At 35.1% G+C, this 22,733-nt stretch overlaps 1 protein-coding gene across 1 annotated transcript in view; it reads right to left on the minus strand.

Moving 5' to 3' along the window:
- LOC150106336 (uncharacterized) overlaps positions 1 to 22,733 on the minus strand; it is a 580,415-nt gene that overhangs the window by 12,340 nt on the left and 545,342 nt on the right. The window contains 3 exon segments of the mRNA XM_090393088.1: positions 4,217 to 4,393; positions 11,076 to 11,215; positions 15,336 to 15,455. Of these exon segments, the coding sequence (XP_090249214.1) occupies positions 4,217 to 4,393; positions 11,076 to 11,215; positions 15,336 to 15,455 (437 nt within the window).

Raw genomic sequence — 22,733 nt, forward strand, 5'->3', positions numbered from 1 at the left:
GTATCATGATGACTAGACTGCTGAATTCACATCAAATACCTCAAGTACTCATAATATAAAGCACTCCTTTCAGATGTGTATATTGCAACACATTGTGGAAGGGATCACTATCCTAATCGTGAAAAAACTTCACACACAAGCTATTTGCGTAAATGAATAAACAAGAATACAATTTCATAGTTCATTTGCTTCAATGCAAATGATTAGGAACTAATGATGTTTGAAATGTTCCAGTGGCAATTCTGATTCTTGATGGTCAACAGGATCCAATCGTCCTACTTGAATAATAGCAGGAAGAAGGTGAGCAGATTATTAAGTTAATGGCAGTGAATATTGGTATACGGGGGGAGGTATGACTGTCCACAAGGATAGATACCTGCAAAGACAGCTCCACCACCCATCTTGTCTGTACAGATGATGGTTACACTTCATAATGTGAGATCATCGCTGTTCTTTAAGTATGTCTTAAGTCATAAGCATATCTTGTGTAAGATATGTAATTGTGAGAAGGTGGGGCAATCATAAGTATTGAGGACATCCTTCGACACTTCCTTTGGTTTCTTTCGCTGCATAAGAGGTTTTTCGTTAGGTATTATTACCGTTGTAGTATATTTCCTCTTAGCCTCCTGGAACAGAATGTTCTGCCTGGTCTTGATTTTTGAATCACCTTTTAATCCTTTCCTTTCCATGCTCTTAAGTAGGCTTTCTATTCTGCTTATCAATTAAAGCATTTTGGTTCTTTGCATATACAGGCACAATGGACAGAGATGACAAAGCCACTGTAGGCAGTCCATGAATGATCATAGACACTTAAAGTGATGTAAAGGGTTTGAAATATAAAGCATAATATAGTATATTATAGGCTGAAAGCTATAATATACATCCTCACATGTTGGAGATTTAAGGGTAATCATCCTGGTCTGAAGCAGGTGAAGATCACTACATAAGGATTTATCTTATAGCTTTCAGAAATGATCCTCCAATTTGGAGCACATCTCCTTACCTAAGGAACACTAAGGTACTCCCTGAGAAAGGTTCAAAGTTATGTGTGTGTGTGTGTGTTTACTGTGATTGATATTCCCACAATAGAGTTGCACAAAGGAATTGCTCTGATTGTTTCTGGGTAGTTATTTCAAATGTGGAAGAGGGAGGATTTACTGTGGTTGGCATTCTCCCAATGCACAAAGTAGTTGCTCTAATTATTTCTGGGTAGCTGTTTCGAATGTCCACTGACAAAGGGTTTCTTAATGGGTAGAAAGAAAGTATCTTCTCTCCAAGTGTGAGACCACAGCCCCACTTCCTGGAGGACTGAAATGGCTTGAAGAAGTTCAATGTTTGGTCATTATAGCAGGGTTTCCAGACTGTTAAAATAGAATTTTTTAAAAAAAACCACACGTGTGATGATGAATACTTTTTCACATTTGTGATGAGTTCTGTTTCTTATTTTTGTTTTTGATATGCAAAGAGTTTCTGTATTAGGCCTTCTTGAGGGCCTGTAATAAATATGAAAGTGAAAAAGTACTCATTGTCAAAAGGAATGAGTTGGTACCAAAGCTGCCATCCACCACCAAGCAAAACACAGGAATGCTCACTGTCCAGCAAGCAATGACAACAACTGGGATAAGAATGTCAGGGCTATCCTGGATGCCACAGCATCCAGGATAGCCCTGATTTCTTATATATATGACTTTGTATTAATTGCCTTAGTATTCCATAATGCAAAGTACACTTCCTTTCAGCTATGTCTATTGCTATTTTATTTATTTACTTTTTTGAAGGGTCACTATACAGACTGGTTTCTACCTTTATTGATGTCTCCTTAGTGAGAACTATACCCAAGAAGATACTGAGGAAAATAAATGCAGAAGTCATATATTCGCCACAAAGTAGTAAAAATGATGGATCAATTGTTGCTTTACGAAGGGAGCTGATGTGAATTTAAGTCTATATAAGCCTGTATACAAATAGTCATGAATATACTCCACACACAAGCTTTGATTAAGCTTGGGTATAAAATTAAAACAAAAATATAAATTGTCTTGAATGAACCATCTCATGCTCCAAGACAACAACCATACGACTATGAAAGGTGCAGTTTCCTAACCTTAAATCGAAAATGTTAGACAAAATAGGTAAAACCCTACAACAATGTAATTTAAAAGTTGCCTTCTGACCACTGTAGAAAGAATCCATGATGTTAAGATTGCCAAAACAACCCCAACTGCCTATGAAAAGACCAGGAATATACAAAATCTTTCATAATTGAAGCATTTATGTTGAGCAGATGGGATAGTCTGGAGAGATCCATCAAAAAGAACATATCAGAGATGTGGAGAAAAAATAGGCTAAAAATACACCAAATCTGGACTATTCAACCACCAGTGGAAATCAAGTTAATTGGTAACTCATTAAAATGTCATACATAAATTTATGTATTAATTGTTAAATTCTAAGGAGGCAAGTGAGATAAGATGTCTAACCCAATGTAATAAAAATCAAAGTATAATATTAAATCAACCCTGGGCAACACACAAAGGATGTACACATTAATGAATTAGGCTATGCCATATCTTGCAACAATACACTGCATGTCTGTTATCTCATTTCTACATTCAACATCTAACTCATGTTGAATGAATTAAAAAAAAAAATTACAATTGTAAATATTGCTTTTTATTTGTGTTCTGTCTCAATCTAAAGAAATACATGATAGTGTTATAATTTGTTTTGAATAATTTGAATTTCTTTCCTCTTTCTACAGCAACCTAAAAATAGAAGTGTTTATATTATAATTTGTCTATTATAAAGAATTTTTTTTTTCATCCTTCCCTATCACTCCTTAAGCCAATGTATGTGATATGGATTTTTTACCTTATGAAAACAATTCATCTGACAAATGCACCTCAATCAGAAAATTATACATATGTTGGGATGTATCCCTACTACAAAATTAAAATTTTTTTAAAAAAAATTTTAAAGAGGAAAAGCTGCTATATAAACATGGACAGTACCATGGAATAGCTGATTTTGTTATAGTACAATAATTGTTATGGGACTTTTCAGGCAGAAACTGCTATGGATATTAAGAGAACACAGCAATCAAAACCTAATGTAGATATTATTGTGTGGGAATATTTTTGTACTATGGTAGAAAACCTAGAATACATTTGCTGTCCACTGTAAACAGTCTGGAGAGTCTGCAATATGGCCTTAGAAAAAAATCTGCTATGCAAAAGCACTGCAATAGAGTTTGCACAGAGAAATGCTCTGTGCAAACTCTATTGCAGTGCTTTTAGTCCACTTTGACATGACAGACAAAGACCCTTATTTTTATTTTTTTAATTCCCAAATTTATGTATTTCAAATTCACGTATTCTAGAAATAAACTAATTTGTAGTAATTCATAATCAGGAAATTATGCATGTATGTTGATATCTTCTAGAGAAGATGGATCCATTCAACTCTTACTATAGCAACTCACTAGTTAGTTTCATAGAAATGGCAAGGCTTTTTCCCTGCTGCAAAACAGGCCAACTGGCCAGAAAAACACATCTAATTTACAGAAAATACTGATTTTTATATACAGGAAATTCATATACAGAGAGAAAAAAAAAAAAAAAAAAAAAAAAAAAAAAAAAAAAAAAAAAACTCATAGATATATAGTGCTATGCTAAAAGAAATTCACTATACAAGCTCTCCAGTTACAAAACTGTTACTGAGGTTCCTGTAAGTTTGCTATAACAAAAGTTGACTGTTAAGCACATGGAAGCATATGGTTTTGTTGCAGATAAGCTATTAGTGGTATTAATATGCTCAAAAAAGTAGGGCTGTGTATGCAATGGTTTTGTGTTGGTAATGTGGTGCTACTGTTCTATCAAAATACATCTGATAATTTTCAGAGGTACATAATTAAATTAACTCAATTAAAATAATTCAATTATCAGAAATGGAATGAGACTACTTTTTTATATAAATTTTACTTTAAATAATTTCAATAACATTTTTTGTGTACCTTAACATTAGTACTATCAGATCAGCAGAATCCTTAATCAAAAGAATTAAGAAAAACCAAAATATACAGGCTCTTGGGAAGAAATTTATCTTTTCAAGCAGCACAATAGTAAGTTTCACTCTTTACTGCAGATTTGAAGCATTTTATACCATTTCCTTCACATAAATTATAAAATTTCAAAGTGAATTAGTAATTGACATTTACCTGATGAGGTGCTCCTGCTGGAATGAAAACAGTATCACCTTGACACTGAATAAATGTATAGCTTTCAATTCCATATTCCTTATTTAGCTGATCCCTGAGTTCCTCATCTAAATACCAGTCCTGAGTGTGAATGGGATCATGGTGAGGTTCTAATTTCTTTCCTCTTTCTACAGCAACCTAAAAATAGAAGTGTTTATATATATATATTATTATTATTATTTGACACCTCCAGGGACGAGGGAGAGTATGCCAACAGCTTCGAACGATTGATCCCTTCCAACTACTACCCATGCTCAAACTTGCTTAACTTTTTATATATATAAAATCAGGAATAAATATTTTCTGTGGGATAAGCATGTAGCTTTTCATTTAAATCTTAATGAAACCTTACTGGTGTGATCACTTTTCGATAACAATAACCGACTGATAACATTAAGCAAAGGATATAAAAAAATTGCATCATTTATTTCAATTTATTGTTATAAACAACTTTTTAATAAGCAACAACATAAAATTTATTTTAAAATCTTATTTAGCGTTGTCTGTTTGAATATAGTAGTTCATGAATAATTGCTCATATTCATAATGCCTTTCGAAGTTTGTTGCTCTATGTTGTACACTGTGACAAAGTATTCGAAGAGTTCTTGCATGTGGGCATTGGCTGGAGGAGCTTCTAAAATTTGTTTTTCCATACTTGTATTAGGTTCACTTTCTTCTACTGATTTAAAGTTTTTATCAGAAGTAGATTGGCATATTTCCGATACTGTCATTGTAGCAGCCATTGTTATTAATAACAATATTAATCAACAGTGTTATTAATATCCAACCAATTTTCAAATTCTTCTTTTGACATAGTGTCTGGGATTTTATCAAAAATTTCATTTGTAAGATATTCAAATCCTTCGGAAGAAGGATTTTCAGAGTTTGTTTTAAAAAATTCGCCTTTTTGGAAGCAGTTTTCAATAGTCTTCTCTGAGACTTCCAGGACATTGCTACTAAATGAAATGCATCAAGAAGGGGAAATCTTTCCTGCAATTGCACTTGAATCAGATTGGTCTTTTATAGTATAATCAAATTTAGCTATAACTCTTGCACGAACTTCCCCGCAATAATAAACATTAAAAGCTTATATAACGCCTTGTTCACATGGTTGAATTAACGATATAGTGTTCGAAGGCAAGAAGATTACTTTTATTTTCTTTAATGATAAATTGTTTGTGCGTGCAGTGCAGTTGACTACTAACGAGACAGTTTTCGCTTTAGGATCCCACTTAACTAACCAATTGTTGAAAATTTCATTAGTCATCCAAGCATTTGTATAACAGTAGTCAATAGGCAAACTTTTGACACCTTTAAAAAGTGCAAGGATTATTTACTTTTTCCAATCACTAGGAGCTCTCGTTTCTCACCTTTCATGTTAGCATAATAAAGAACTGTCACTCGCTCTTTTGAAGATTTAAATCCTTTAGTACTTTCATTTTGAAACAAATAAGTATGCTCAGGCATTGCAAGAAAAGTCCTGTTTCATCTACATTGTAAATATCCTCGGAAGAATATTCAGCAATAATTTTTGGCCACTCAGTCTTAATCCATGCATCAGCTGATAAAAAGTCAGCACTTTTTTCTTCACCATGAATATGCTTGTACACAATATTCTCTTGCTTTTCCACCTGTTAAACCATCCGTCAGTTGCAGTGAAATTTTCTTTGCACATTGTTTTTGCTAGTTCTGCTTTTTGATGCATCAAAGGCCCATTAATCAAAGCATTCTTTTCATGAACATTACTAAACCAAATTTTTAATGCTCAACTTGAGCATTAAAAATTTTTTAATATTCAAGTTTAAGATTCAACTTGAGTATCCTTACCAGATCGAACTCTCTCCGATCTATGTTCTCATTAGTAAGAACTGAATTTTCAACATTTGATTGTTTTTTAAGATCATACACAAGAGTGGTTGTGGAATTTTAAACACGTACAGCTGCACTACACTGACTCATTTTGGGCAATTTATCATAACACTCCAAAATTCTTTGCTTTTCTTGAAAAGATTTGTTTTTTACTTGCTTCTGCCATAATGCTAAGGGCTGTTTTAACAAGCACTTAGTCAAATTCTCTTACTGAAAGAGCATGTCCACGCAGTTAGCTTAGTGGCTATGCGCTTCGCAACCATATGGGGAAGGAGTGTCCTAGGTTTGATTCCCGTCGATGACGTGAGGAGCTTAAGGATCTTCCTCAGCCATAACCAAGTTAGCCGGTCTTGGGAATGGACAGTAGGTTTTTTCACACCAGTTTATCTGCGGTTTTTCATCCTGCAAGCAGGCCCCGTGAACACACACGGATCTAGTCATAAATACTTACCCCCCCCCCCCCAATGAGGGGGGCCAACTTTCCCCAGTGGGGACGGGGGAGAAATAGGGAGGAAACTCCATACGAATAAATAAATAAACTGAAAGAGCATGAAAATAAACTCAAAAAATCACAATTCGACTGTATTTATATCCACCTGCATTTGCCTGGAATATTTAAGATTTACGGAAGAATAAAATTTAAAGAAGATTAACACACAAAAGTCAGATTTCAAAAACATTCTTCGTTAAATTTTCTCCTGATTAAGCCTTAAAGTTCTTAATTCTGAGATGCAAAAGGCTAAACATTCGAGGATTTTGATAACAATAACCGAAACTTTGATTACAATAGACGGATTATTTTTAATTAATTTTAAATGGTGTGTTTTAGGACCGACTGATTTTGATAACCATAGCTCACTGATAATATTACCTGCAATCACAATAAGTGGATTCTAATGTATATGAAATGAAGACTGGTATAGATAGACATATCAAACAATCTTACCCATCGTCTTGGTAATTGTCTTCTTGATCTATTTTCCATCATGATATCCATGATGGAACAGTTACATGTTGATCAGTACATTCATTATAATAAAATTATAATGGCAACTATCCTAGAGTAACAACTTCATTTTAATTCTTCTTATTCCTTCCCTCCCCTTCTACCTTACAGTGTCAAGGATTTTTCTAAATTTTACCATTACCATATTTCAAGGATAAGGTGGTTAGCTCTATGCCTCCTGATGTGTCCTATCTGTAGACGCATGTGTTCACAGTCTGGGTTGCCTGTTCTGAGGATGAAACCCGAGTTTCTGGGTGAAAAACCCATTACCTCCGTATGAGACCGGCTAACTCACCTTTAGTCAAAAGAGACCAGATAAAGGTTACTCGCATCACTGATGGGAATCGAACCCAGGACTTTCCGACACAAACAAGGGATTCATCTATATTGACTGAGCTACGGAGGCACTTCAAAATATTTATCCCCACATTTCAACCATCAATATCATCTGGAGTACACACACACACACACACACACACACACAATGAGACAGATGACAAAGAATACAAATGACATACCAAATTTAACAATTTTGATAAATTGGGCCTCTCTGACCATGCTCTGATCAGTGTGGTGTAGTGATTGGAAAGGGAGCTGCTCCTTAACATCATACTAAAAATTTGGTATGAACACAACTTTAAGGAAGCTGTGAAATTTTAATCAACCATCCTAATCTAAACAATAATAGTAGACCAAAAATTCTTAGAATATAGATGGCACACATTCAGCCAATAGGTTCTACGGCAACAATCATTAGTCAAAAGAGACCAGATAAAGGTTACTTGCGACACCGACAGGAATCAAACTCAGGTCTTTCCAACACAAGGGCTTCTTCTATACTGACTGAGCTATGGAAGCACTTCAAAATATTACCCCACATTTCAACCATCAATATCATCATCATCTGGAGTACACACACACACATCAATTGAAGTCCTGAAGTGAGGCCATCATTAATACTATTTATTTGTTTTAATGATCTGTTAGTAATCTCTAGTCAAATAGATAACAGGATTTTAGCATTGTTTTGATTTGGTATGCAAATCAGCAATAAAAAAACAAAGAGTGAAAATAAGCAGAAACATTGACAACCTCAACTGCACATCCTGAATGGTGAACCTATAGACAAGTAAAACATTTCAACTGTTCAGGCACAATTTTTAGCGAAGATGGCAAATTAAATATGGAAATATACAACAGAATTAGTCAAGTTGTTATGGTAGGAAGTCAGCTGAATAAATTTATATAGAATAGGAAAGAAATTAGTCAAAACACTAAATTAGCTGTATACAAGACAGTGTTCCAACTAATTGTAACTTATGGATCTGAGAAGTGGGTTAGAAATAAAACACTTCATTAAAGACTGGAGATCTCTGATATGGGCATTCTGAGAAAGATTAGGAGAGTGAACAGATGGTGGCATCAATGGCAGTATCATATTAAAAATAAGGATATTAGGAAAGAACTTGTTAGCGTTCGTGAGGAGTGAGACCACATTCATCCCCCCCTCTCTAATTTGCCCTATGGGGTTTGCAACTAAAAATCATACTGCTTAGGGACTGCTATTTTTTTTGATAAAACTGTGAGAAAGTGGGAGAGCCATATATGTTATACTTTCTAACATGCTTTACTCATCTCTCCTTGGCATAAGAAGATTGTTCACTAAATGTTTGTGTTGTGCTAAACTTTCTCATATGGCAGCTCAGTCTTGATCTATGGGTTCCCTTTTCATCCTTCTGCCTTTGATATGCTCAGGAGTAGACTGTTTCCCCTGCCTGAATGTTTGAAAATATGAATGTTTCCATATTTCTGACATTTGAAGCAACTAAAAGGTTTTATGATATAGAGCTTAACAGGCTAATGAAATGCTCCTGTTTTCACTGATGTTGAAGGGTTTAGGGATGTTATACATAAGAATGATGTTTCTGATAGGTACAAGGATCAGTGTTATGTATGAGAATTTTACTTATGGCTGTCACTCCTTGATGCCTTAAATTTGCAGCAATCTCTTCATTAGGAACATCAAGGAAGTTCTGCCTTGATGTTCCTAATGAAAAGAACTTCTCAGAAAACATTACTGTTGAAACATCTCTCAGAAACAGTCAGAGCAACACTTTCATACAACATCATTTGAGGGAATACAAGTTTTTCCCTGCAAAACTTTAAAGTTTTGCAGGGGTCACCATAACTGGCATTCCCTCAAATGATGTTGTATGAAAGTGTTGCTCTGACTGTTTCTGAGAGATGTTTCAACAGTAATGTTTTCTGAGAAGTTCTTTTTCACAATTTGGGGTTTGCTGCCAACCCTTCCGAACACTTCTAGATAAAGAAGGGTGATAGTTTTGCTGTCAAACATTCACTGTTGCATCTATAATAAGAAAATACGGTATAATGAAGGTAATTGATGTTTCTTGTTCATGTTGTAGTTTTCTGATAAACTTGAGAATAACTCTTCATCAAATGAATGGAGAATTCAGTACTAGAGCTCCCCATCCACCATGGAGTCACAAATGGATGCCCACTATATGGTAAGCAATGCCTGTGTTCAGAAATAGAGTGCCAATGCTACCTTGGACACCATACTGGCATTACAGCAAACCTTGGATTCTGTGATGGGGGGGGGGAGATAGAAACGTACTGCCAAACTGTTAACTCTTGCAGGCAAATCCAATAATCCATTAATCTGACAGGACCATCAAGGACTGTCTGTCCATCATGCCACAGACACCTGGAAAAGGGAATCCTGGTAGCCTCTCACTGTTTTGGACCCTGCTTGCACTGCTAACAACCATAGCAGCGAGCAATGGATTCCAATGATGGCAGTCTGGAAAACAGGACAGTAAAAGACTCGAGAGAAGTAGAACAAAGAGTATAGGAAGAAAAGAACGTGCAAGATGGATAATGTTTTAACAAGAGCCAGTATCATCATTGCGGACTCCCTCTACCACAAACAAGTATCCCACAGGCAGACAATAAGAAGGCGATTTGCTGTAGAGCCATTGATAGTTAGTTGGTTGATTTATGGTTTATTGGTACAGAGCCGTTGATGCTAAATATCATCATGTGCCTTGTATAGCAGCAGCAGGTTTCTTCAAACTTTTCCATAGCACGTGTCTGCTGTGGATCTACTGATCTGGTGTCATTGATTAGTTGAGAGTTCTCCAAGTGATGAAGTTGACTGTTGGTGCCCTTCTCCATTACTTTAAACCTCGAGGCAAGAGCAATGAATTAATAGTTTTATAGTAGACATTTATCACTTTTTTTTTTTTGGCATCAATTATAAATAGGCTTGCTTCTATGTGAGTACAGTATAGTGTAGAGCTGCTAAAGAACAGGTATTAATCAGGAGCAAATTTCTTGAGCACAAATGGTGGAAAACCATCAGCACCAGAAGCCTTTCAGGGATCAAGTTAATTGAGATTCTTCTGATTTCTGTTGGAAGGCCACAGGAGGTACACAATGCAATGTTCCAGATAACAATGGGGATACTATGTGATTGGTCATCTATGCAAGAGAAGAATGATGCTAGGAGATCAGCTTTATCTTCAGAGTGATGTTGCAATACTGCCATCCAGCTGAGATAGAGATGTAGTTTTGTGAGGAATCAAAACTCATGCAGGAGATGTTTTCTGTATGTATCCTTTTTTAAAGTCACACTTAGCCCTGTTAATGTTTGCTTTGCAAGTGGCAGGCTTCAGTGCAGACTGAGTTGAAAGTTTGAGTGTTTGTCTGAAATCACTTACAGTCTGCTATGTTATGCTGAGACCACAGCATGGCTACTGAGTGGGAATATTTTGAATAAAGGGGATCTGTTTTGGATAAATCAGAAAAGTTGGAAGATAATATGCAGAAGATGGTGCCTTTTATTTGTTTTTTTGTTCAATTTTAATGTGGCTATGATATGAATGAATCATTTTCAAGCATGAACTGCAAATTAGAACCTACCTTATTTAAGAAGTCTCTGATTCTGTCTGCATCTTGTGCGTGATAAATATGCCAGAGTGCACCAGGTTTGACACCTTTCTCTTTTGCACGCCTTTTTGTGAGTGAATCGCAATTACTTTCTTCAATTATTCGTACAACATCTGAAAAAAATTTGCACAGCAGCACTTATCAACTAGCATACAAAGGATACAATATTAATTAAAGAAAATATAAATCTTATTACTAATAGTGTTTACAACAATATCTTTTTAACTATACCAAAACTTTCCCACTTCATCCTTGGGCAATGGTACATTAAGAATATCTTTCATCACTTTGTTTTCTTGGATGCCTAGAATGGCTGTAAACCCTTTCTGGACAACAAACACAGAATCAGCTGTGTCAGTGTGAAGCAGGGAATATCTTCCCCCACCCCCCAATCCCACTACATTCTAGATATATATATATATATATATATTATCCTATTCCCTACTCTCTATTTCCATCAAAATCAATTTTTTAATATGTATGTATACGATATGACAGTCAAACAAAAGTTTACGTTATTACCAACTTTCTATTTATGATTTTACTGCAATTTAGTTTTATCTGACAAGATCCAATATTGTCAGATCTTATATTTTAGTCTTCTAATGCACCTCTAACTGCATCAATTTAGATCTTGTGACTAGATTCCAGTGACTTTTCAATTATCTGTCTTAAAGTAAAAAATCTGATACTGACCACATCCACTTGGTCTGAAACCCAGCTTCTTTTCCAAATTTTTCTTAGCCTCAAGTGTGTTTGTATATATCTTAATGGAACATTCAGTAAAAAAAAATTTCTCTAATTCTTATATTCTACTTTCCTTTTAAAAGATGTACTATTGAGAGCTTAACTCCAGTCATCTGGAATATACACTTCTGACCAAGTGTTTAGAATTATGTAGTGCAGCCACTGTAAAACTTTTATACCTCAATATTTGAGGATTTCTAGTCAGATGTCATTTACGCCAGTTGCCTTTTCACATTTCAGGATTTTGATGGCCTCTTCCATGTAAAGCATCGATATGTACTTCTGATTGACTATTTTCTATCACCTTTCTGCTGCTTGTTTTATCCATGGAATCTATCATAGTAATCGTTCCAAATATCTAAAATATTTCTAATCTTCAGTTTTCATGGTACCTTCATCACATATCATTCCTTACAGAGTATACTTTTCCCACATTTGTTAGCTTTCTCAATAGCTTCCAGAAAACAGCTATCTTTGTCTTTATATTATTAATAATTAGTCTCCCTATGACTTTTATTTACTTTATAAACTGCTAAGCTTTTTTACATATTTCTCTGCATTATTTCAGGCCACATGCTGAATTGGAACATCTGATACTCTTTTTTCTCTTCCATGATTGCATCCTAATTCAGTCATGGAATCGTATCACTATCCTGAAGTTCTGCTCTTTCTATTCTTACAGAACTCTATGTGTTTTCTTTATATTCAGCCAACGAGTCTCCAAAGTTTGGTTCTTCTTTTAAAATCTTTTCAATTTATCATGAATATTTATATATTTGAGGGTACACTTCACTACTAAAAGCTGCTCGATCTTCCTTGTACATTTTTCAGTATTATATTCAATTTCATCCTGATCACTTCCTGTTTCAAATCCCTTGCATATTCTTATATTCTGAACCAGCATGAAGATTTTTTTTTTTTTTCCCCTTTATCAGCAATAACAGTCAGTGAAATTTCCTATTTCTTGTCTTTTTTTCAGTATAAATTCATGCTTATCTTTATGTTGGAACACGGTATTACTGATGACTAGTCCGTGTACTCAACAGAAACCCAGCAGGTACCTTACCATATTATTAACTTTCCTCTTTTCTTCAAATTTTCCAACACATTTCTATATGTATGGTATTCATTTCCTACTATGCTGTTTAGATTTTCAACAAGGACCAACTTTTTCCATTATTTTCTTTATATCATTTGTCTTTTCTTATGACTCAAAAAAATTCCTCCACTTCTTTATTAGCATTCTGCAAGTCTACAGATGTAAAGTATCACTTCAATTCCCCATTTTGATGTCTACCTATATCATTCTACTTAGTGACGTATTTGTAATAAAAATTGCCTGCCATTTAAGATTACCCTTGTATTTAGTTGAATAGTATAGCTACTCCTTTTCTTGCAATGATCATTACTACCTGAACATAACATCTTGTATTTGCAATTCAGAAGAATCTCACCTGTTTTATCTATTTTGTTTTGGTAAAACCAATTATGTTGATGTGCTACTGCTCTAATTCTGCCAGTTCTACTTTATTTATTTTTTGATACTTCCTATACTTATAACACCTATCTTGAATTTTGCTGGTGTTGAGTCAGAGTTTATTCAGATAGCTGACTTTTCACTATTTTCCCTGATTCCTTCACAAAAAAAGTAAGAGCTTTGTCCTGCCAGGTAAATTGGACTATGACATTTCATCTTATCACATTATGATTTTTTTTTGGTTTAAACCAACACTGATTGCAATTTAGTCAGGTCAATCCTAAATTGCCAGCCCATCCTCATTAGTATGTATTTACTCATTAAGTATATGAGTAGGTACATACTAATAAGATGTACTACAAGAAAAAAAAAAAAGTGTGGATTAGCATTAGGTCACAAGTCCCAGTTGGTTCTCCATATTCCTTAAAAGGCTATATTGAAGCTTCCTCCCAGTTATCTAGCTTTGAATCTTAAGTTACCTCTCTCTCTCTCTCTCACACACACACACACACACACACACACACACAACCCAATTATTATAATTTTTTCATTATACCTATACATTTATGGCATAATACAAATTTGTATTGTGCAAACTGTTTCATTTCTAATGTACATCTAAAACATGAAACTTATCTTCACACTTGCACGACTATCTGGATTAAATGAAAACTGGACAAAGTGATGCACCAGCTTTTTAGCTAGGTAAGCTGAGAAATCAAATTATAGAATCACTTGGTATTATGATTCTCTATGTTCCCAGGTTTAATGATGATCGGATGATTCATTCTCCCCTACTTACAAATCACTGAATGACAGATTTTTTTTAATATAAATTATTTAGGGGAAGAAAAAAAAAAACAACAGCAACAAACAAAGAATGAAGGTATTTATTCCATCTTAAGATGACTTGAAAGTCTAGTGCATGATTGAAAAAGAAACATGAAGATATAAAATAAATCCAGTAACTCCTTTTATTCCCCAAAGGGAATAGCTGAGGCTGTTTGGCTTAACTATTGGAAACGGGAGGGGGGGGGGGGCCTCTGCTCTTAGCCAATCACAATATAACTACCCCAACACTACTGATTTTCATTAGTCTTGGGTCAGATCATCTGGTTGAGCATATAGGCTCAGCCAGATGTTCCCAATAAATAAAAATTTGTTGGGAATGGTTAAGTGTAATAATGTGAGAATCCAAGGACAGACGAATGACAGCTGAGAATTACTGATAATCTAAATGTGTTTTGTGCAAGCTTTGCAAAGTTTATTTACAAAGCATGCACAAAACATGTAAAGACCATTTCTTTTAACTTAAAAAAATTATATTGAATCAAGTTGCACATGTTCTCTCACCAGTTCATGTTTTGTAGAATGTGAACATCTTATACAGAAGTTGTCAAAATTTATCTCATTATTTGACAGGAAGACAAATGTTTCACACTACCACTGGAATCAAACCCAGGTCTTTCCATGCTGTTGTTTCCAGTTGTCTGCTGATAGAATGAATAACCTTGGTATCCAGGAGGAAGGAACCCTGCTGCCTCTATATAAGAGAGCTAACAACCTTCACATTATAAGGTCCTTTTATTTTGCATAAATATTCCAGTCAGTGATAGGAATTGGAACTCAGAACCCCCCCCCCCCCCAACCAAAGGGAACTTGTTGCATTGTTCTTTGGTTTGCTATTCACTGTCTGCAATATTTTTGAGATAAGAGAGAGAGAGTGGAGAAGAAAATAGTTTTGTTTTGGTGCCTATGGTTTTGTAAACTCAAATGGGGAAACTTGCAACAATGTATAATATTATTCATCTTCATATGTAAAACTAAGAAGATATCAGTATATAATATATTTTCATATATGTTACAAACAAATATAGTTATCATACACACATGTTATGACAAATCAAGCAGATAACTTTACAGTAACTAAAAACTTCCAATTAAATGGGCTTTATTGAATTATTGCATCTGACAATTCTATTCATAGCAAAAAATTATGTGACACTCACCTTGTATATTATCATCATCTTTATTGGCATCCTTAGGAATACCTACGTATACCATAATATTAAGTGAATCACTAATATCTAAATGGAGATTAGTTGTTCCTTTTGCAGAGGAAGAAGACCCTATAAAATTACAAAAAATAAACTTTTTTTGTGTCATAAGTTTTCTTTACACACACACACACACACACACACACACACACACACACACACACACACACACACACACACACACACATCCAAATATGTTTCATAACTTATGATTCTAACACAAAAACACATATCAGAAACTCATTAAAAACAGCAGATGAGAAATTAAGTAGTAATTAATACATAGTTAATCATAAAAAAAGGAGGAGAGGTGGTGGGTGATTTTCACTATCTGGCATGATAGTACCACATTTATAGTGCAGGCCTGCAGATAAAAAACAGACTACAGAATAGATTTCCAGATTACCTAACCGATAGTTTGCTTAAAAATGAGTGTTCTTAGCAGAAATTTATAGCTGTATTATGGAAATGCAGTGTGTTAAACATAATAAGCAGTATTTTTTTTGGTATATACCCATAATAAGTATATTACAATCATGATACATGAACAAAACTTCAATACTATTTTCATGGCAATTTCATTCACAGTTAATCTATTATTTATCAGGCATTTGACCTTTGGTTTGATCAGCCCTTGCATTTTCCATCTTTCAAAATTTTCCTCCTGTTGCATCAATATATATATATATATTGGTTTTACTGGGTCTTTTGTCCTTTTACTTTGAAGTTTTACTAATCACTTTCCATTATATTTAAATGACACCATACAATATTAGATTGGCTGTGATTCTATATTCTTAAACAATAATAAAAGAATGGGGATGCTTAAGGGTCAAAGCTGCATAACTGAGAGGAGACCTCCACATAGCCTTTAAAGGAATGCAGAGAACCGACCAGGGCTTCTGGTCGGTTCCCTAATGTCCAATCCTCACCTTCTCGTGGTGCACCCTGTTGGGTATCTACTTGGATACTGAACGAACGAGGATGGACTGGCAATTTGGGATTTAGCCAACCAAATTGTATTCTTATTGGTTAAACCAAAATAAAAAATGATGGTACAACATGACAAAATTTCATGCCATCTGGGGCGTCGCCCAGTTAAAACAAGGCCCCCGTTGTTTTCGCCAGGAAACCAGGGCGAACAGTGAAAAGTCAGCTACTGGACCAAATCTGAAAACAAACCCCAACTCAACATCACCAGGGTTAAAGATTGGTACTATCAACATAAGAAGCCTGAATGGCAAAGAAATGGAGCTAGCTGAGGAATTAGATAAGTACCAGATCAACATAATAGGGGTGACTGAAACAAAAAAGACCAAAATTGGTGAGATCTTTCTGAGCAATAAATACAAAATCTTATATTCAGCCAATGACAATCAAGGAAAAGAAGGAGTAGCCATAGTATTCAACACAAAATACGAGGCTAATCTTCTTGAATGGCAGTCAGTCTCAATTAGAGTAATGTGGGCAAATATGAGAATGGGGAACTGGACAATGAGACTTATTTGTGCCTATGGTCCCACAGAAGGCTCTACTAAGGTAGAAGTGGAGGAATTTTTTGAGGCATTAGAAAAAGCAACTGACACAATGAAAAAGGAAAAGTTGGTCCTTGTTGGGGATCTAAATAGCAGAGTAGGAAATGATTGTGAGACATACAAAAATATTTTGGGAAATTTGGAGAAAAGAGCAAAGCTAATAATAGTGGCAAATATCTGTTGGATTTCTGCTCAGGACATGGACTGGTTATTACTAACACCATGTTCCAACATAAAAATGTGCACAAATTCACATGGAGAGAAGAGGCAAGAAATAAGAAAAGTCTCATTGACTATGTTAATGTTGATAGTGATGTTTTCTCCCTGGTGCAGGACACCAGAGTGTACAGAGGATTTGAAATTGGAAGTGATCACTAATTAGTCTTGAGCAGGATAAAATTGAATTTCATATTGAAAAGAATAACATGTAAGAAAGTTTTGAAGCGAATAAAAGTTGAGCAGCTCTCAGATGTGAACTGTAGACTAAAATAGACAAAGTTCATTGAAGAAAAAATTAAAGAATTTGAGAACAGGAACCAAACCTTGGAGATTCAGTGGCAAACTCTGAAGAAAACATTGATTCTGCCAGAGAGGCATGTGGTGAGGTTGTCTGCAAGGATAAAAAAATCAGAACTCCCTGGTGGACACAGGAAGTTAAAGAGGCAGTGAAGGAAAAGAAGAAAGCATATCAAAAGTTCCTGGCAAATAAGCCAGCTTGTGCTCTTAGAGAATACAGAGACAAATGTAAAAAAGCTAAACACTGTAAAACTAGCTAAACAAAAGTCATTGGAAGACTTTGGCAAAAATATAGAAAATAAATATCAAGAAGGTGGCAAAATATTCTGGAGATTGTAAGAAGCTTAGGAATGGAGGAAAGAGTGCTGTAAAAGAAGTTAGAGATGATAAAGGTGACATGAAAACGGGAGAAAAAGATATCCTTGAAGTATGGAGTAATTATTTTGTAAATATGCTAAATGAAACCAGCAGTGATGACAGCACAGTGGTAAAAAACACTGACCATGCATGCAGTCAGGAATACATATCCATACTTGAAGTAGAAAAAGCCATCAAAGGCTTGAAATGTGGAAAGTGAGCAGGAGTAGATGATATTCGACCAGAAATGCTGAAGTATGGTGGTATAAGAGTCTTACAGTGGCTGCACTGCATAGTTCAGAAAGCCTGGACAGAGGGACGAATTCCCGATGATTGGAGTAGAGCTCTCATACTACCCATATATAAAAAAAGGAAATAAAACTGAATGTGAGAATTACAGAGGTATTTCCCTACTGAGTGTTCCTTGCAAGATCTATGCAAGTATACTTGAGAAACGGTTGAGAAGAATTGTGGAAGAAAGCTTGGTGAAGAACAAGCTGGATTCAGGCCAAATAGAAGTTGTCAGGATCAGATCTTCACTTTACGACAAATAGTCGAGAAAGCATGGGAATATAACAAAGATCTGTCTTTAAGTTTTGTTGATCTGGAAAAGGCATATGACAAGGTGCCAAGAGAGAAGCTATTCAATACGCTGCAGTTATATGGTGTCAATGGGGCATTATATCAAGCAATACTTAGTCTTTATTTGAGTTGTAAGTCAGCAGTTAGAATTGAAAGGGGTAGGGAGTACAGGAAGATGGTTTAATGTTAAATCTGGCGTGAGACAAGGATGTACATTATCCCATCAGCTATTCATTATCTATATGGATCACATTATGAAGGAAAGTGGTATTAAACATGATATCAAAATTGGAGATGTTAATGTCAGCTCTTTGCTTTATGCGGACGATGTTATAATTCTAAATAAATCCGTTACAAGTCTGCAAGATTCCCTGACTAAATTGAATAACTGTTGTAATAGATATGGTATGAAGGTCAGCAATAAAAAGACAAAGACAATGAAAATAGGCAGAATCATTGAAAATGTCAACTGTGTTGTGAATGGAGAACCTGTGGAACAAGTAAAACATTTCAGCTACTTTGGCACGATTTTTACTGAAGATGGTAAATTAAGTATAGAAATAGACAACAGAATCAGCAAAGCTGGTATTTTGGGAAGTCAATTGAATAAATTCATATGGAATAAGAGAGAAATTAGTCGGAACACTAAATTAGCTGTATACAAGACAGTGTTCAAACCAGTTTTAACTTATTGATCTGAGAGCTGGGTCAGAAGTAAAACACTTGACCAAAGACTAGAGACCGCAGATATGAGAGTCCTGAGAAAGATTAGAGGAATGAACAGATGGCATCAATGGCAATATCATATTAAAAACAAGGATATCAGGAAAGAACTTGAGATTGTCAGCATCCAGGAATGCATTAGCAGAGCTAATCTCAGGTGGTATGATCACTTAAACAGAATGGGCGAGGAAAGATTAGCAAAACAAGTGTTCTCTGCCAGGTTGGCAGCAAAACGACCCAGAGGAAGACCAAGATATAGGTGGATTGATGCAGTACAAAGTGCCTTAGACGATAGAAATATAAGATCTGATAATGTTGGAGTCTTGACAAGTAACAGACTGATTTGGAGGAAAATTGTAGATAGGAAGTTAGTAATGATGTAATTTGATGATGATGATGATAAAAGAATGAGCAAGAGAGAGAATTCAGAAAAATACACATTATTTTATGCTTCACCACAGAGCTGCAATTCATTTATTTGTTTGTGTTCCAAAACAGGTGACTGAAAATGAGTGGTCTGATTGAAATATCTTTAAGCTATACAAAAATGTATGACCAAAAAGAATCAGTCAGGTTCACTGGCATTTAGTGAAATTACTCTTTTATTTTATTTTTTTTAATGTTAGTTGACATTTTTACTTTGCTATTAAATGTACTTTAGTGATTCCTTTCAAAATTTAGCAATGATCATCATAGTTTATTCACAATATGATACAATGCGAAAAGAGATATACAACAAAATTAAAGATTGCAAATTATGGTCTTCCAAGTCTCTATCTGAGCTAACTGGTAGATGTTAGATGGAGTTTTACAGTTCAATCTATTGATGGTTTCACGGATGTATTGCCAAAATTGTTTGATCATCTTCCTCTACTGCAACTGTCATCTTCCACTTTGTACAGGATGAGGGATTCCAAAATGGGTGAGTTGATGCCCAAGCCATCCATGTTATAATTTTTTGGTTGTATTGACAAGTGGTTCTTGCTTAGCCAGATTTAGCACAGTAGAGTTAGTGACAGTCCATCCAAGTGTATCCAAGGATCAGTCTGAGACATGTAGTTCTGAAGGAGTTAATGTTCTAAATTCTGACCATCAACAGAGAAAAACTAAACCAAGATTTTCTCTGTTGATGGTCAGAAAGATATAGTCCAAGCATATACCAAGAACAAATAAGGTGCTAGTACATCACCTTGCAGGACTCCTGTTGTCACCAGAAAGGATTCAGATGTTTCTGTTTTAAAGAATTACTGTAATATCATAATCTTAATAAGATTGCTTGTATGATTTTTGAGGCTAGACCATAGAAGTTTTTAAACATTACTTCTCTATTAACGGAGTCAGACTTTTCTGAAGTGTATAAAGGTTAAAATGAGTGGTATGTTTTGTCACGTGAACCTTCTACGATTCTTCTGATGCAATATTTCTGTTCTATTGTACATTTATTTTTTTTTTAGAAATCCAGTTTGGTTTTTTCTTAAAAGTGGTGTTAAGTAAGATTCTATTGAGTATCACCCTATTGTAGATTTTAACTGTGGTTGATAGCAAAGTAATACCTCTGTAGTTATCAATTCTACTAAGATTGCCATTTTTGGGTATAAGGACAATAAAGCCTTGTTTCCATTGTTCAGGTATTATTCTAGTGTTTAATGCTTGATTCGTTATGGCAAGGAGATTAGAATGTGTTATATTCAGCATTTTTGAAAGCTTCTGCTCTGATTCCATCAATCGCCAGGAATTTTCCTGCTTTTGTCTGAACTATTATTATTTTTAGTTCATTTTCAGTGAAGTCTTCACAATTTATTGGTAGAGCAGTGGTAAGATGCAAGTCTGTTAACTAGTTGAATGTTAGGGATTATCAGCATTCAGTAATTCTTGAAAGTAGTTTCCTCCATTCTTTCATCAAGTTCAAATTTTCTGATAGCTGCCTACCATTTTTGTCACGTGTGACAATATTTCCACTTCTGTTTTGTGATAACAGATATGGTTTATCAATTGAATAGCATTTCTAGTATCTCCAGTTTTATTATAATTTTCAAATTCCTTGCAGTATTCATTTGATTTTCTTTGTCTCTGATCATTACTTCATTGACCTTGTTATTTAAAATGTCTAAAATGTGTAGCTTAGCTAAAATGGGGTGCTTAAGGGTCAAAGCTGTATAACTGAGAGGAGACCTCCACATAGCCTTTAAAGGAATGCGGAGAACCGACCAAGGCTTCTGACCTAATGTCCAATCCTCACCTTCTCGTGGTGCACCCTGTTGGGTATCTACTTTGATACTGAACGAACGAGGATGGGCTGGCAATTTGGGATTTAGCCGACCAAATTGTATTCTTATTGGTTAAACCAAAATAAAAAAATGATGGTACAACATGACAAAATTTCATGCCGGCTGGGGCGTCGCCCGGTTAAACAAGGCCCCCGTTGTTTTCGCCAGGGAACCAGGGCGAACAGCGAAAAGTCAGCTACTGGAACAAATCTGAAAACAAACCCCAACTCAACATCACCAGAGTTAAAGATCGGTACTATCAACGTAAGAAGCCTGAATGGCAAAGAAATGGAGCTAGCTGAGGAATTAGATAAGTACCAGATCGACATAATAGGGGTGACTGAAACAAAAAAGACCAAAACTGGTGAGATCTTTCTGAGCAATAAATACAAAATGTTATATTCAGGCAATAACAATCAAGGAAAAGAAGGAGTAGCCATAGTATTCAACACAAAATACGAGGCTAATCTTCTTGAATGGCAGTCAGTCTCAAGTAGAGTAATGTGGGCAAATATGAGAATGGGGAACTGGACAATGAGACTTATTTGTGCCTATGGTCCCACAGAAGGTTCTACTAAGGTAGAAGTGGAGGAATTTTTTGAGGCTTTAGAAAAAGCAACTGACACAATGAAAAAGGAAAAGTTGGTCCTTGTTGGGGATCTAAATAGTAGAGTAGGAAATGATTGTGAGACATACAAAAATATTTTGGGAAAATTTGGAGAAAAGAGCAAAGCTAATAATAATGGCAAATATCTGTTGGATTTCTGCTCAGGACATGGACTGGTTATTACTAACACCATGTTCCAACATAAAAATGTGCACAAATTCACATGGAGAGAAGAGGCTAGGAATAAGAAAAGTCTCATTGACTATGTTATTGTTGATAGTGATGTTTTCTCCCTGGTGCAGGACACCAGAGTGTACAGAGGATTTGAAATTGGAAGTGATCACTATTTAGTCTTGAGCAGGATAAAATTGAATTTCATATTGAAAAGAATAACATGTAAGAAAGTTTTAAAGCGAATAAAAGTTGAGCAGCTCTCAGATGTAAACTGTAGACTAAAATACAGAAATATTATTGAAAAGAAAATGAAAGAGTTTGAGAACAGGAATCAAACCTTGGAGATTCAGTGGCAAACTCTGAAGGAAACATTGATTGATTCTGCCAGAGAGGCATGTGGTGAGGTTGTGTGCAAAGATAAAAAAATCAGAACTCCCTGGTGGACACAGGAAGTTAAAGAGGCAGTGAAGGAAAAGAAGAAAGCATATCAAAAGTTCCTGTCAAATAAGTCAGCTTTTACTCTTACAGAATACAGAGACAAATGTAAGAAAGCTAAACAGTGTGTAAAACTAGCTAAACAAAAGTCATG

Source organism: Typopeltis vanoorti, chromosome 5 (genome assembly GCF_054136105.1).
Source record: "Typopeltis vanoorti isolate ZY-2024b chromosome 5, IOZ_Tvanoo_1.0, whole genome shotgun sequence".
NCBI classification, from domain to species: domain Eukaryota; kingdom Metazoa; phylum Arthropoda; class Arachnida; order Uropygi; family Thelyphonidae; genus Typopeltis; species Typopeltis vanoorti.